The 15,882-nt window shown below is 38.4% G+C and overlaps 1 protein-coding gene across 8 annotated transcripts in view; it reads right to left on the reverse strand.

Moving 5' to 3' along the window:
• Positions 1 to 15,882, reverse strand: part of Rdl (Resistant to dieldrin) — a 377,476-nt gene that overhangs the window by 206,416 nt on the left and 155,178 nt on the right. For all 8 annotated transcript variants that reach the window (XM_083126520.1, XM_083126521.1, XM_083126517.1 and 5 more), the window contains exon 2: positions 10,992 to 11,086. In XM_083126520.1, the coding sequence (XP_082982646.1) occupies positions 10,992 to 11,086 (95 nt within the window). The remainder of the gene's footprint in view (positions 1 to 10,991; positions 11,087 to 15,882) is intronic.

Below are 15,882 nucleotides of genomic sequence, written 5' to 3' on the forward strand. Positions count from 1 at the left end.
CAATATTAATTTAATATAGTCAGTACTTTCACATGGCGCCGCCACGTGCACTCTTTTCCAACTTTTTATCTTGTTTACATGTTTGGCACTCTCCTTGTTTCGACACCTGGGGACCTAGTGCCAACACACTAAACAACGTTTTAGAAATCTTTTAATTCTATGCTGACCAAATCAACAATATAATAACACACTACAGGGAATTTAGAGATTATGTTTAACGAGTGAAGATGTATTACGTTGCGTGCAGGTTTTTTTTGAACCTTCATCATTCGGAGAACTAACGTTGTTGTGTATCCTCTTCGCCGTGCTCCTGGGAAGAGTGATAGTTCAAAGGCTATCGTGTTCGCAGGAGGGCCTGAGCCTCTCATTATATGTATTAATCATTGTGCAATTATGTACCCTTGAGGGATGTAGGATTCGCGTACCACTGGTTTCCATTTGAGAGGACATCATTGTTTAATTGCTCCACTCGGAAAGCGTTCCTCCATATCAGGGACCCCTACAGATGCGCAGTTTACTGCTCGAGGCGTCTAATATATCGCAGTCATTTGACTACACTGCTGTGTTATCTCCATGATATATTTATGGACATTCTCATTTTGCGTTCCAATTTTGTATGCGAAGCATTTCCTAGAAATTAGGTTATTCGCTACTGTTAATTTAGTTTTAGAACTCAAACGGTTGAAATTATTGAGACTGCCTTGCGAGAAAATCGAGACGAGACTCTCGATCTCGTTCGAGACTTCGATATGATATTTGAAACGAATCAAATTTACTCTGCTCTGTGAAGTCTTCAGACATAACAAGCAGAGGAGAGCAACCGGCTTGTTTCTAGATAAGTTAATTTCAAAGTAAATTCATTAGTGGCAGTTATGAGTCTATTCTCATTGGTGCGCCAATGAATCGTGTGATTTTGCAGCACTGTCTATAGCTAGTTGTTGCGTCAGAGGTAACACGTGACTACCGCTATCTTGCAGCCCATTCTTTACCATTCAGTTATGATGAAGTAGTGGAACAGGCCAGAGCGCGCATTCGCAGTAATAGTATTACAAAAACAATGATAGTACCGTGTTCGCGCAGCGTGCATTTCGGAAACGTTTTAAAACTGAGGGTATTTGAAAGCAAAAGTCTTCCAACAACCACCCCCTACGCACCTTCAATGAACTTGTAGATCGGATCCGGGAAGAGGTGGCTCAAATTCCTGTGGCCATGCTGAGCAATGTGATGTGTAACCTACCCAAAGGACAGAGTGCGTGGAACAAAATGTAGGTCATCTGTAGGAATGCGCAGTTTTCTGCTTGAGGTGTCAAATATATCACATTCATTTGACTAGCCTGCTGTGTTATCTCCGTGAAATATTTATGAACCCTCTCAGTTAATGTTATTTTCAAATAAATCAAAATGTAACGATTGTATTTTGTTAACTTTGTCTTAATTATGTATGTTTTGTTCTGAATTATACATAATTTTGTCTTAAATGTGGAGTATTTGAAATCGCCTGATTCATTGCCGCACACTAAATGTTTTTTATTTTTATATTTCATAACGTCAAAAGGAGCGCCAAACAGAAAGAGACATTAAAAATGAAAATTTTTTGACCTAATGACGTCCACGGGCTGTGCAAATTTCGGAGGTGACATACTATGCGTTACAATAATACCATTTTCGAAATTGAATATGGCGAGTATGTAGCCAAAAACGGCACTTTAAAAACGTTTCCATGAGAAATGAAACGGTCTTAGAACAATTTTCGCTACCATCTAAATACCTTAAAATTGTCATGTCCGTTTTTAAAGTATTAATAGCTACTGTATAATTAATTTAATTTCAATGATTAATTTTTTAAATGTATATTTAGTTAAGTTGTTACCGACGTCTTGTTTACTTCTCATTCTAGCCCCAGCACAAACAGGTGACGTCATGAATGCGCCTACACCCACGAAAAACGGTTGAGTCCCGTTGTTGTAAAACAGGCAGACCGCTTTATCGACGGATTAACAGTGTGCACCAATCTTGTCCAAAAGTTTAAATATTGAGCCAAGCTATTGACTATAGACAGCAAGATAATCAATTCAACTTTCCTGGATGATCTGTGCACTAGGTCAGTGTCCAGACGACCATTAATATTAAACATTAACTTTTAAATCCAAATTCTACGAAAGAAACCAATATTGCATTGAATGTAGTACCATTCAATTACGTTTTTGTAGCCTGTCACGTGTCTGCTTCAGAGAACAAAAGCGAATCGATCGCTCAGCTCGTAACGTCATCGCCCAATTGATTTCGAATGTTCTCGATTAAAAGTATTCGCATGTTTGTAAAACTAAACATCATTATTCAATAAACCGATTTGTTATGCCGGTCGTATTCACCTTCGATTGCCTATCAAGACCACTTGTTTCGCATTCATAATAACAATTATATTAAAAATATCAAAGGCCGCAGTGGGCCAGACAGTGGATTTTCAAACACAACCAGTTCTGAAAAAAAGGGGCCTCGCACCCCGTCTCACCTTTCATGCATGTCACATTCCGATATCGATCCTTCAAATATCGCAAATGGTGGCGTCACATCCCATCAATCATAAAATAATGCGCGATCTGTCCACCAGGGCACGCCGTGAACCCTCAGTTCCCAGGCAATAAATGGAAAACAGGTCGTGGTTTCGTAAAACCACTGAATGGCATTTATTTACCCCTCCTCCCCGAACAGAACTCTTCCAGTTAGCATCTGGCCTCTCCATGCTTCTGCAAGCATCCGTCCAGATTCCACATAAAAATAAAGCCTGGAAATTTTCAGTTGTGACGTCAGCAGCTGACACAATTTTCCCTCGCTGCGTTGTTCAAATTCGACGAAAAACAGTGGCAGTCATTGTCTAACTTACCCTAAATTTTCAGTGCAACGCTCGGCGTCGTGTTATGTTTCTGACACACAAGGAACTCATGAGTTTTTTAGGATCCCAGGAAGATGCGCTGTTGGAAACTGACCTAGTTACACTAGTTATATATATATATATATATATATATATATATATATATATATATATATATATATATACCATTCTTAATTGGCTATCAATTATATAAATGTTTATATAATATCCACAGAGGCCGACGGGACGGACTTAGAGTTGGCGAGTTGTATATTTGCGGACGACCTTGCCTACGTCACTAGAATTAATGCTTTCCTGCCACGTTTTGGCTAATTGCGAAGATGAGGATGGATGGTGATAAGGTGAAGTGCATTAAGGGACATTTACAAACAAAAATACATGGCACAACACAATTCCAACAGGCGCCAGAGCCTCGTTAGTCTGCAACAAAGTAATCCAGTTTGTACTACGTGGAAGTGAGGTTGACATTTGAGTGAGTGTTTTTGGAAAGGGCCATCCCTTACACTACGTATTTGCTATCTCTTCGCTATTTGGGTGGTCGAAAGCTCATACAATGTAAAAGGAGAATAACGCCTAGTGGCTATGGCAGATTGTAGCTTTCTATTGCAAAATAGGGCATAGATGTAACTCACCCGCAAAGATCTAACACTTCATCTCTAGTAGCACGAACTGCATATTCATTCTCCTCCCGTCCGTCTCTATTCCATCTCCCATATCATCGCTATTCGAGCTTAACTAAGGTCCCTGCCACTTAACGTTCGAGTTCTTGTTTCGCTTAGTTTTTTGGAGCGACCTTCTTCAAAGGGACCACGCAGTACACCTGAGAACTCCATGCTCGATACCCTGTTCCCTACATCCTCCGTGACTTTGTCTTTTATCTATCTGTCCTGATTACTCCTTTGAACCAACTTTTTTTTCACAAATTTCTATACATTTAAGTTAAACAAATTGGTCAATTGCTCACTTATGTAAACTATTAAAACAAAATTCTAAACCAGAATTTAAGTATATTATTGAGGGAACTTAAAGACTGGTTTATGCACATTTAGGGGACACATTTAGGGGATGTCGGGGTAGGATCCCACATAATCTTGATCATTCTGGAGGTGATGTGATTAGCACCACGCTCCGGCCACCTTTAACCCCCAGGGTTGCTCCCAGGTACCTATTTATTTGAAGCTGAATGAGGTACAGAGACGCTTTATTTGGGGATAAGGCCGGAAAAATTACAAGCTGAGATCATCCATCCCGGAATCGACCCGCGTGACAGTTAGACGCCCTACCGACTAGACCATCGCGGTTCTGTGCGAGTAGGTCTCCTCCCCGGTTGCGCGTGGTACAGGCAGTGTTGCCAAAGGAAGGCAAATTTCCCTTGGTACAGGGAAATCTAGGTCCAAGTGTAGATAAAGAAAGGTAGATTTTGCCAAAAAAAAATATATATATAGAAATTGCCAGAAAATTTAAAGTTGTCGTACTTCTGTTTCATTAACTTGCATGAGTGCATTGGTGCTTTATTTATATTATATCTAATTAATCTAGATGGAGTGTATAAGAAATATATACAATAACTAAAAATAAGAGTTATTGCGGTAAGTCAGGTCAAGTTTTCAGAATATGTCACTGATATTTTCCTTTGGAAGAAAACTTATTGTTGAGGAGATTCTCGTGGGGGACTCTGAGGCCCGGAACTCGTTCTATGCAACGATATTCCTTAAGCGTCAATTTAGTAATGGAAGCTTTCAAATATAGTGCTTTGTTGGGTGAGGAGCGGACCGCCAAAGCCAAGCGGCAAATCACCAATGCTATGACCACACACACCAACTGCCCTAAACTTACATCTTTGGATCTAAAATGTTCACAGTAGGCAAATCCTTTGACCTACTGCTCTTAAAACCAGTAACGTGATTGAATATGACGAAATTATAACTTACGTTAACAAAACAAAATAAACTTTGCAGCGGATGACCAGAAAGCATATTTTTTGGATCAAGATATGCAATTTTTATCTGTGGCGAGGATCTTCTATGTCTTTGTCCTTCTTCTTAATAAAGATGTCGGTTTTGCCAATGGGTGTAGTCTGCTGACTTTAGACGTTCGATGTGTTTTAGTGTGGTGTTATTTGTTATTTTACTCCACTGACTTAAATTAATTCTTTTGCAAAGACGCTTCTGTATCTATATTAGGAAAATGTTGCAAATAGCCTTGACGCTGACGCACCCATTATAATTTTCAATAGCGAGTTAAATACTTAGGATTGCAATTCACATATTCTCTACTTATTCATTATATTTCACGGCAAAGGAGATTGTCCGTAAGTTTCAATTGAGGATAGCAAGACATGAGCTATTTTTGAATTGATGGTGACTCCTAAATGTATCGGTGCAATTCTTGTAATAATAATAGGAGTGGAAGGCCATAAGCATAGTGCTACCTAATTTACATGGCTGTGATAAAATACGATTATCAAATTTGTATATTTTTAACACGCTTTGTCAATTCAACCTTTTTCAGGCATATTTTTACATATTATTATAAATACACGTCATATAAAGTTAATATAACATAATAATAATAATAATAATAATAAAAGAGCACTTGGTCGTATCATGTTACTTCGCTGTGTGAACTCACTAAATTATGTATTTAAAGGAAACCTATTTTCATACCTACAAGCTTCTTTCTGATCCTATCATTTTCCATCAAATTTTCTACTGTATTCGAAATACTTATCTCACTATTCTTCACCTTTTTTATTCTTACTTTTTTGAATTTGAATAAGCTCGGTACTGGGCAACATTCCCAGGAGCAGAGCTCTATGCTGCCGAGCGCATCCCCAGGTTGCGGATAGGGGAACGGCCTACAGATATGTAGGCTAGCTGCGACAAATAAGCAGTTGCGGACAAGGAGCGTCAGTGTCAACAGGATGTGGAGAGAGTTATTTCTGGCAGGATAACTCTCATTTAAAAACCACAAAAATCCAGCGACGACACTGAGACATGGCGAGTAAGTGCCGCCATTAAATAAGCACTGCCCCTGCTGCCTTGCAGGTAAGAGAGGGATCTCTAAAGGCTAAGGGAAGGAAAACCCTGACAGAAAACCAAGGGGTAGGAAGAGCCCTTAGGCGTGGTGAAGCCAGTCTTCCTAGGGGTAGGAACCTCGAATACAAATCCCTGGTCCTCCAGATTGGGGGTTGGGCGTAAGGCCAGCACCCTTACCCTGTAAAACAACCTCTCGCTACGAACTCTCAGACAAGCAAAGCCGGACGGATCTATAAGAGACGACCCACGCAATGTAAAAGGCTAAGGAATGTGGATATTAATGTGGCAACCTGGAATGTCTGTACCATGCTCCAACCAGGCAAAATGAATGAAATTGCAGATGAATTAATAAAATATAACATGCAAATAACAGCATTACAAGAGATAAGATGGAATGGGGATGGATGGATTAAAAAGAAAGAATTCTCTCTTATGTATAGTGGGCATCCAACAATTAAAGGAAGAAATGGCACAGGTTTTTTAGTTACTGGAAATGTGAGGAAGTGTATACTCGGATTTGAACCAATAAATGACCGAATATGTAAATTAAGAATAAAAGGAAAATTCAACAATATGACCTTTATATGTACATATGCACCAACTGAAGACACAAACAAAGAAGATATTGAACATTTCTATAGTGAACTGTCAGATGTATGTGATAGAGTACCAAAACATGATATACTAATTCTACTGGGGGATTTTAATGCGAGAATAGGTAACGAATCGAGCAGCAGTGGAGTATCAGGCAGATTTTCCCTACACAAAGAAACAAGTGACAATGGAGAAAGGCTGATACAACTAGCACAATTACAAAACCTTGATATCAGTAGCACTAGATTTAAGCATAAAAAAATCCACAAAGGGACTTGGAAAATACCAGGTGAACAACGATGTAATCAAATTGATCATGTATTGATCAATAAGAGGAGAGCTACATTAATAATTGATGTCAAAACATATAGAGGACCTAGTTGTGATACGGATCATTATCTTGTCAGAACTAAAATAAGACAAAGAATTAGCATGGTTAATGAAGGAATATACAAGAAAACTAAGAAATGGAATATAGAAAAATTGAAGAAATCTTGTATACAAAACACATACAGACAAGAAATACAAACGAAACTTGAAGAAACAGGAGAAGAAGATGATGTAGAAGTGGAGTGGGATAATTTAAGAAACATCATAGATAGTACTGCTAATCAGGTTTTAGGAACCAAAGCATATGAAAAAAATGAAGATTGGTATGATGAAGAATGTAAAAAGGTGGTTAAAGCAAAAAATGAAGCTAGAAATAGATGTCTTAATAGAACTACAAGATCAAATAGAGAAAAATATGAAAATCTGAAAAAGCATGCTAAGAAAATGTGTAGAGAAAAGAAACGCCAAGCAGTAAAAACACAAATAGAAATGTTACAAGAACTAAACACCAAAAAAGAATATAGAAAATTCTATCGAACCCAGAAAGTTATAACACAACAGTATAAACCAAGAACTAGAAATTTAAAATCCAAAAACGGTCAAATCCTAACTGAACAAGCAGAAATAATGAATAGATGGAAAGAACATTTCCAGGGAGTTCAACACAACCAGGATTTAGAAGTGCCCTACTGGAACACGATGAATCAGCAGGATAATGAAAACATATTAGTTGATGCACCAACATACGAAGAAGTGGAGACAGTAATTAAAAACTTTAAAAAGATGAAAGCACCAGGAATTGACAATATGAACAGTGAACTTATACAAGCAGCTGGAAAAGAAATGTATCATAGAATACATAAACTTATAATTCATATATGGAATCGAGAACAAATGCCAAATGATTCGAACATAGCACTAGTGTGCCCTATACTTAAAAAAGGAGATAAAACAGTCTGTGAAAATTATAGAGGCATATCACTATTAAACAACCTATATAAAATACTTGCAGCAATAATTAACATCAGACTAACTGATTATGCTGAAGACATTATAGGAGAGTATCAAAGTGGATTTAGGAACAACAGAAGTACTACAGATAACATCCTGATGATGCGTTTGATTTTTGAGAAATGCTATGAATATGATATAGATTTGCATGTTTTGTTTATTGATTTCAAACAAGCCTTCGATTCGATATATAGACCAACAACATTACAAAGGTTACAAGAAATTGGAATACCAAATAAATTAGTAAGATTAATCCGAATGACAATTCAAAACACTAGAGCCTCAGTTAAAATTGAAAATGCAAGATCGGACTTTTTCGATGTCATGACAGGAGTCCGCCAAGGAGATCCTCTCTCAGCAACATTATTTAATTTAGTTTTGGACTCTGTGATTAAAAAATTAGATGTGAGAGGAGACATCAGTACTAGACTAAAACAAGTCACAGCATATGCTGATGATGTAGCTATTGTAGCAAAAACTAAGAAAGCTCTTTCAGAAACGTTTATAAGTCTAGTAGAGGAAGCTGCAAGAGTAGGACTACAAACTAATGAAAATTAAACTAAATATATGAATATTAAAAGAACAAACATGAATAATAATAGATCGATATTAATAAATAATTACTCCTTTGAATGTGTTAGTAATTTTACATACCTTGGATCTACACTTAATGAAAACAATAAAATAGAATCTGAAATAGATGAAAGAATAAAGAAAGGTAATAAGGCCTATTATGCAAATGTATCCCTGTTAAAATCGAAACTTCTGAAACGAAATACAAAGACTACAAAGAAACCTGGACCCTAACACAGAAAGATAGAAACAAACTAAGTATATTTGAGAGACAAATTTTAAGGAAGATCTTTGGCCCGGTACAGATAAAACATGACATATGGAGAATAAGAAATAATGTGGAATTAGAAAAATTAATCAATGGTGCAGACATTATACGATATATTAAAAGTCAAAGAATTAAATGGTTAGGCCACATACAAAGAATGGATAACATGAGAACTATAAAACGTATACTAGAATGGAGACCTATGGGAAGGCGACCAATTGGAAGACCTAGAATGAGATGGATTGAAGATGTATGCGAAGATTTAAAGATTCTCAAAGTTAGAAATTGGAAAGAAATGGCAAAGAAGAGGAAAGATTGGAACGACTTGTCTGAGAAAGCTAAAACCCACAAAGGGTTGTGATGCTAATGGAAGAAGAAGAAGGAAGGCCATAAGCATAGTTCTACCTAATTTACATGGCTGTGATAAAATACGATTATCAAATTTGTATATTTTTAACACGCTTTGTCAATTCAACCTCTTTCAGGCATATTTTTACATATTATTATAAATACACGTCATATAAAGTTAATATAACATAATAATAATAATAATAATAATAATAAAAGAGCACTTGGTCGTATCATGTTACTTCGCTGTGTGAACTCACTAAATTATGTATTTAAAGGAAACCTATTTTCATACCTACAAGCTTCTTTCTGATCTTATCATTTTCCATCAAATATTCTACTGTATTCGAAATACTTATCTCACTATTCTTCACCTTTTTTATTCTTACTTTTTTGAATTGTCCCTTCCATTAATAAAAGTCCATTAGACGAAAGCATTTCAATTAACATTTTTGCTAGTATAAGTGCAGGTAGTACTTTACACGCAAGGCAAGCATTTCATGTAACTTTTCGGCTTGCCTTTGCGATTACAATGTATAATACATACAGCACGAAAGGCACATCAATTTACACCATCTATGGTCAGTGCACGATGTTTATATTTAAAAAAAAACTAAAATACGTGTACAGTAAACGTTGTAAAGTATATATTTAAGCAGCGCCATTGTTTTGTACCTAATAACATTTTATATGAAACGTTATTCCTCTCGGTTGAATAGTTATCGGCTTTTAAAAATGTGAAGTGATACATTGTTTACATCTCTCGCGGCCGCCATTACAAGTGCACTCGTGACCTAGAGGTCGCTTGTGATTGGTTAGCTACGAAAAATGCTACGGACCGAGCCTATCCTTGAGAAATGCCATTGGATATGCCATGGCATCTGAAATGCCATAAGATTTCTCGATTTACACGGTAGCTTTTTGGTCATGGCATAAATGTTAAGAAAAATTCTAAGGAAAATGCTTTCGTCTAAAGCGTTCATTACTCATGTAGATAAGTTATAGTAACAATTGCAAGTTCTAATTTTATATCTGTCGTTTTTTCAACATTATTGTGATGAATGCACGAAAGACTGACGAATTCCTGAATTAATCAGTATTTTCGGTCAATTTCCAGAGAAGCAGGGCCCTGCTTCCTGCCTTTGCGAACACCAATGATGGGGAGTGGGTTTTCTCAGTTTTTATTTTTTCTTGGATTCAGAACAATGTTACAATCTATAACCATGTAAAGGCAAAGTCACCCCGTGCTCATTGCACCTTATCGGGCACATTGAGGTGATGTGATCAACACCACGCTCCCACATCCTTTACCGCCACCGAGGTACCCGTTTAATAGCGATTTGGTGAACCTCATAGCCGCTTTATGAAGGGAAAAGATTAGACTCTTTCCTAACCTTTGAGATCACCCACCACGAGAATCGAACCAGGCTTTCCTGCGTGGCAGTCAAACACTCTACACACTAGACCACAGCGGCTTTTCTATAACCATGGCAAACTCTTAACCTCAGACGCACAGTAACCCCCATCCGTTTACCTTGTAATGATTTTGTATAGGGAGGAGAAGCAGGGTTGCCATGCGAGGCGCCTCTCACAGGACGCACACCATACGTTCTGCAATGTCCCCGAGCTATTACAACCCAGAAGAACACGGAACACTCATTTAATCGTGTCTCCCGGTCTCCAAGGCGCATAAATTTATTACAGCAGCTGCGATAAAGAGGTGGGTTAAAGCCTGTTGGGGCTTAGAACCGGAAAAGAAAGCTTTTTTCCCTGGGAGAATCGAAATTTCCTACTCGACAGGTTTTAAGCTCATTACAACTTCTTTCTCTTCCTTCCGAAAACGTTCTTTTTTTCTTCCCTTTTCATCAAGGGTTGCCGCGGAGAGGGATTTTCCCCCAGTTAGCGAGGGATGTAGTATAAGAGTGGAGAAACTTACCTCCGTAATTTGGCCTTACTCTTTTGTCGTAGCTTACACTGAAGGAATCCAAGATGGCGGAGATGTTTACATCTCCAAGCATGCTTCCACCTCCACTGAAAAGAGAAAGAAACGTCAATTAGTTCTCTGCTGCAAACAGGAACGAGATTTTTATTACAACTACAGAAACAGTACGCCTTAATACAATCTCATCTACACTGCCCACCAGTCCCTCCGTGTGGCAGTCTCCTTGCCTCTATAAAGCTCCAAAATATCCACTTAAAGTTTCGTTTTTGTTTTCTTCTCTAAAGCTTGGTTGGTTGGTTCAGTTGGTGTTTCAAGCCCACTTTATACACAATAAGGCTAATCGGGACTGCACCTATAGTTTAAAGTTAGATCCGAACCACTACCGTCAAATGGGGTAACTTCGTCTTTGAGGGTAACTTCTTCATGAGACCGATAGATGTTTCCTTGTGATACATGTGCTGAACTTGTAAGATTTCAATGTTTAAATAAAAAAAGACACACACAAACGTCACTAGTATGACAGGAGGGTATATGGCGAGAAAAAGCTGCAAACAGCGCCAAAGTACAATGCACTTGCACACAACACACTTCCTCCCTTGATGCATAGTTCACTTGTGAGTCATGTGAAGATGATGACTGATTCATTGATTTTGCGTGACCCCACCTCTTCATGGGGGTAATTTTGACCTGCTAGGAACGTAAGCAGAGATGACGAAGTTACTCCATTTGTGGGGTAACTTCGTCACGAATTTGCCCCCACCCCTAATATTTTTGAATTTCTTTGGTATTCCTTCAGTACATTTATAAAGGACAAAGTGTTCCTCGCGTATAATGTTCGTGTTGTCACTCGCCACGGATTTTGCAGGGCAGATTAGAATATGCCAAAATCTGTACGAAGTTGCCCGTTTGACGGTATGTGCCACCATCGGATATCGAACCCTGGAAGATTACAAGGCGAAGACGCTAACACTGCGCCATCGGAAAGGCCTTCTTCTCTAAAGCACCTATGCATTTATTATGTCCTGTCAATGATTCTACGCCGACCTCCGAGGAGGAGTGGTTAGCATAGCGTGCTACGACGTCAGGGGCATCGGGTTTGAATCCCGGCCTGGACATGTGTGTTCTTTGTGAGTATCCTTCTTGTTTTTCGTGATATCATAACTCATCCTCATCTTCGCGATTAGCCCAAAGTGGCAGAAAAGTGAAGTAATATAAACCAAATCAATCAATCTTGTATTAAGCGTCATCGATTCTCAGTGCGAACACAAATTTCCCATGTGTAGGCTCTTTGAAGAGAAACCGCAGGAATTGATTCTACTAATCCCTCAGTGGACAAATGTAAATGCAGTTCACCTTGACCAAGAAGAGAAAAACCCCTCTGCGCTGTTGTCGAAGGCGCGTGGAGCATGCAGTCAGTTGCTTGCCATGTAATCCTGCACTTGCGTTGCCACAATGTGCAATGTTTTTAAACAACTCGTCGATGCCTTTATTCAGTGTCAGGTGTTTGCATTATCATGAAGCGGGGGGGGGGGACGTAAATAATAAAGGTAGCGGGCCTCCCCGATGGCGCAGTGGTTGCGTTGTTGCCTTGTAATCAAGGGGTCACGGGTTCGATACCCGGTGGAGGCACATAGTGGTTAGGATCCCACTTTAAACTGTATGTCCAGTCCCGATTATCCTTACTATGCATAAAGTGGACTTAAAACATTAAATCAATCAACAACAAAGGTAGAGGCGTAATGTTGATGTTTTTTTTTGAAAATGAGACAAAGGAACGAAACTATAAATATTAAATATGGCAACACTGTCCACTCTCGCAAAAGCAAAGACGAGACGAGAATAGAAAACAAATAACTGTCCAGTTTACTTCGCGAGTTTGACGGGTTTCTCTCATCTTGGTCAAGCTGCAGGTCGCTACTACACGGAATAGCCAAGGTCATCCGCTAATAATAATAATAATAATAATAATAATAATAATAATAATAATAAAAACAAGAACAAGTGAAAGCAAGCACTTGGATCGCAATATGCTGGAACAATTTTCCGTCCCAAACTTAGTGCTCCCCTAGCCCCTAGTCTATGCTGATATCTGGCTCTGCCTGGATGTCGACACCCGCAGGAAAGAGAACCGCAGTACTAAATCTCTTCGCCGTACGCTGTGGAGATTGCCTCTCAGCTTGGGACACCATTGGGTTGAGACAACAGGGCGGGTTTGCTCATTCAAAACTTATCACGTGACAGGAGGAATTGCGCAGGACACGGATGGTGTGTGTCCGCACGGCGCGGTGCGACTCGCGGCTCTAAACACGGCGGCCTGCGGTCGGTGCGGCCCACAGGCGTCTTCCGTCGGGCTGCATCTTGCATGAGAATTAGTCACGTTACATGACATGTGCTCTCAAACGGAACGGTTTTCCGTGAATAATTTCTCGTGAGCGTTATTTCCCACCCTCTGATGTTCGATCTCTGAGTCTACAAGATGCCGTACTCCATACACACCGCGCTACGACGCCAGATTCAGGGTTCGAATCCCGGCCTGGTCATGGGTGTTCTTTGTGTGCCCTTCATCAATTTAATCATATCATCCTCATTTTCGTGATTAGCCAAAAGTGGCATAAAATCAAAATAAATCAATTAAATCAATTTCTTTTTTTTAAAAAAAAAACTCGTTTTCGACCCTTTTTCCGTACCCCTACTATTTCGTATCATTGCTTAAAATTACAATTTTACAATTTTCTCTCCTGTGATGATCAGTGAAGTTGGATTCCAAGCCACAGTTAGTTTTGGGGTGAAAATATTGTTGCGTATCATGAATCATTAGTGACATTGCCAACGGGTCCCACTTAACCCTCATCCATTAAAACAAGTTGGAACTGAATTTAATACGTAAGCGATTATGTTCCACGGGTACTAATCAAAACTTTGACATATCTACCACTTTATTGGTTACAGATTATAAAGAAACTGATAATGTGGATAACAATAATACAGAAGCCTTTGGCATCAATATTATTCCACAACATTTTATCTTTGTAACATTCGTATTTACCTAAGGAGCATATCGACATGATTAATATTTTAAAACAATCAGCATTTCAACCACAAAATGCATTTTAATTTGTTGCGGATAGATTACTATTGGTTGATTGCTTGCATTTGCTTTACATTACTTCGCCTTTTGTGCCACTTTTCGCTAATTTGCGAAGATGGGGATGAGTGATGACGTGATGAAATATATGAATGTACACTCACATGCCCATGCCCAGGCTGGAATTCGAACCCAGGACACATGGTTCGATTTTTGACATGAACGGAGAACCGCAGATTGTTGATTTTTTTAATTTTTTTGACTGTTATAGACAGATAAGAAAATCAGATTAATGTAATTTATATCACGTTAGGTTCGCTTTTGTCCATCGAATTTTAGATTTCTAACTTGTGTTTGTAGTTTCTGAAAAAATATATACAGTATGTATGTTGATTGGTTTCGAGAGTATCGCAGACTCAGAATAGGTTTATGTTTCATGATCAGAATTAACATGTTTCTGTCAGGTTAGTCAAACTATATTCAGTCTTCGTTTTAAAATATATTCATAGGTAACTAGAATATCGAAGTTTATTCAAAATTATTTTCGAAATTTACTTGACATGCAAGTGTGAAAAAGTAACTCAAGAAGCTTTACTTTGCAATTCTTCTTTTGACTCATTGAAATATGTCGCGAAAGGCGCGTATGTTCAATTTGTTTCAACTTTTCTGTAGTGATTCTATAATAGATAATGAAGCTTGTTGAGCTTGGTTTCTTTCTCGTGTTTTCTTCTATCTTTCTTTCTACCTCTCTATCTTCATTTCGTGCTTTGTTTCGTCATTTTGCTTTGTTTCTATCATTTGTAAATCTTCTTCCTTTTTACTCGTCTTTTTTCTCTATATCTTTCTTTCTTCACCTGTCTCTCATTCTCTCTTCTTTCTTCTGCTTTCTCTTTTCCTTCATCATCTGTCTCTATCTTTCTTCCCTTTTCTATTATTTTTCTGCTTCTCTAACTTTTCTTCTTCATATTTCACTTTATATTTCTACCATTCCTTCTCTTTTCCTTCCTTTCTCTGCTTCTCTATATCTTTTTTCTTCATCTGTGTCTCTTTCAATCTATGTCTCTTCTCCTCCTTTGTGTCCTCTTTCTATCTTTCCTTTCTCTTCCTTCATCTGATTCTCTCTTTCATTCTTTATCTCTTCTTCTTTCTTTTTCCTTCTAGCTATATTTCCTTCTTCATCTGTTCCCTTTCTCTATCCTTCTCTCTTTCTGCTTCTGTTACTCTCTCTCTCTCTTTCCTTAGTCACCTCTCTCTTTCCTCATTCTTCCTTTCTCTGTTACACGCTATTTTCCTTTGCTTTTGTCTTTTTATCTGTCCTTCTCTCCTCCTTTTTTCTTTTTCTGTCACTTTCTCTCTTTTTCTGTTTCATTTACCTATTGTTCAATTCGAGGTGTACTTCAAATGATACTGTAAATTTCTCATAGTGGGCAGAAGAGAGCTAGACAGTGCTAAGTAACATTTCGAGACGCTCAGTAGTTTCACAGAAAGGCAGATCGATCTCCACCTACTCTAATCACGAACTTAATTTAATTACTGTTAATTTCGACAGCCGGTAGTATAATCGTAATCGTAACATCTCGTCTTAGATCGGGAAGTGTTTGTGTGTTCCCTCAACTCAAGACACCCGTTCTGACAGCTAAATGCCGTCAGGTGATTGCATGACACTGGCTGGGCGAGACCCTTCTTTTTTTATGGGAGAGGAAGCTTGCTTTTTTATAGCCAAGATAAGTGCAAACATCGCATGCTCGTGAATTGGTCTCGATTAGGCTTTTAAGAAGCTATTTTTCTCCTCTGGTTCTT

The sequence above is a fragment of the Lepisma saccharinum genome, chromosome 8 (genome assembly GCF_977018435.1).
Source record: "Lepisma saccharinum chromosome 8, izLepSacc3.1, whole genome shotgun sequence".
NCBI lineage: Eukaryota > Metazoa > Arthropoda > Insecta > Zygentoma > Lepismatidae > Lepisma > Lepisma saccharinum.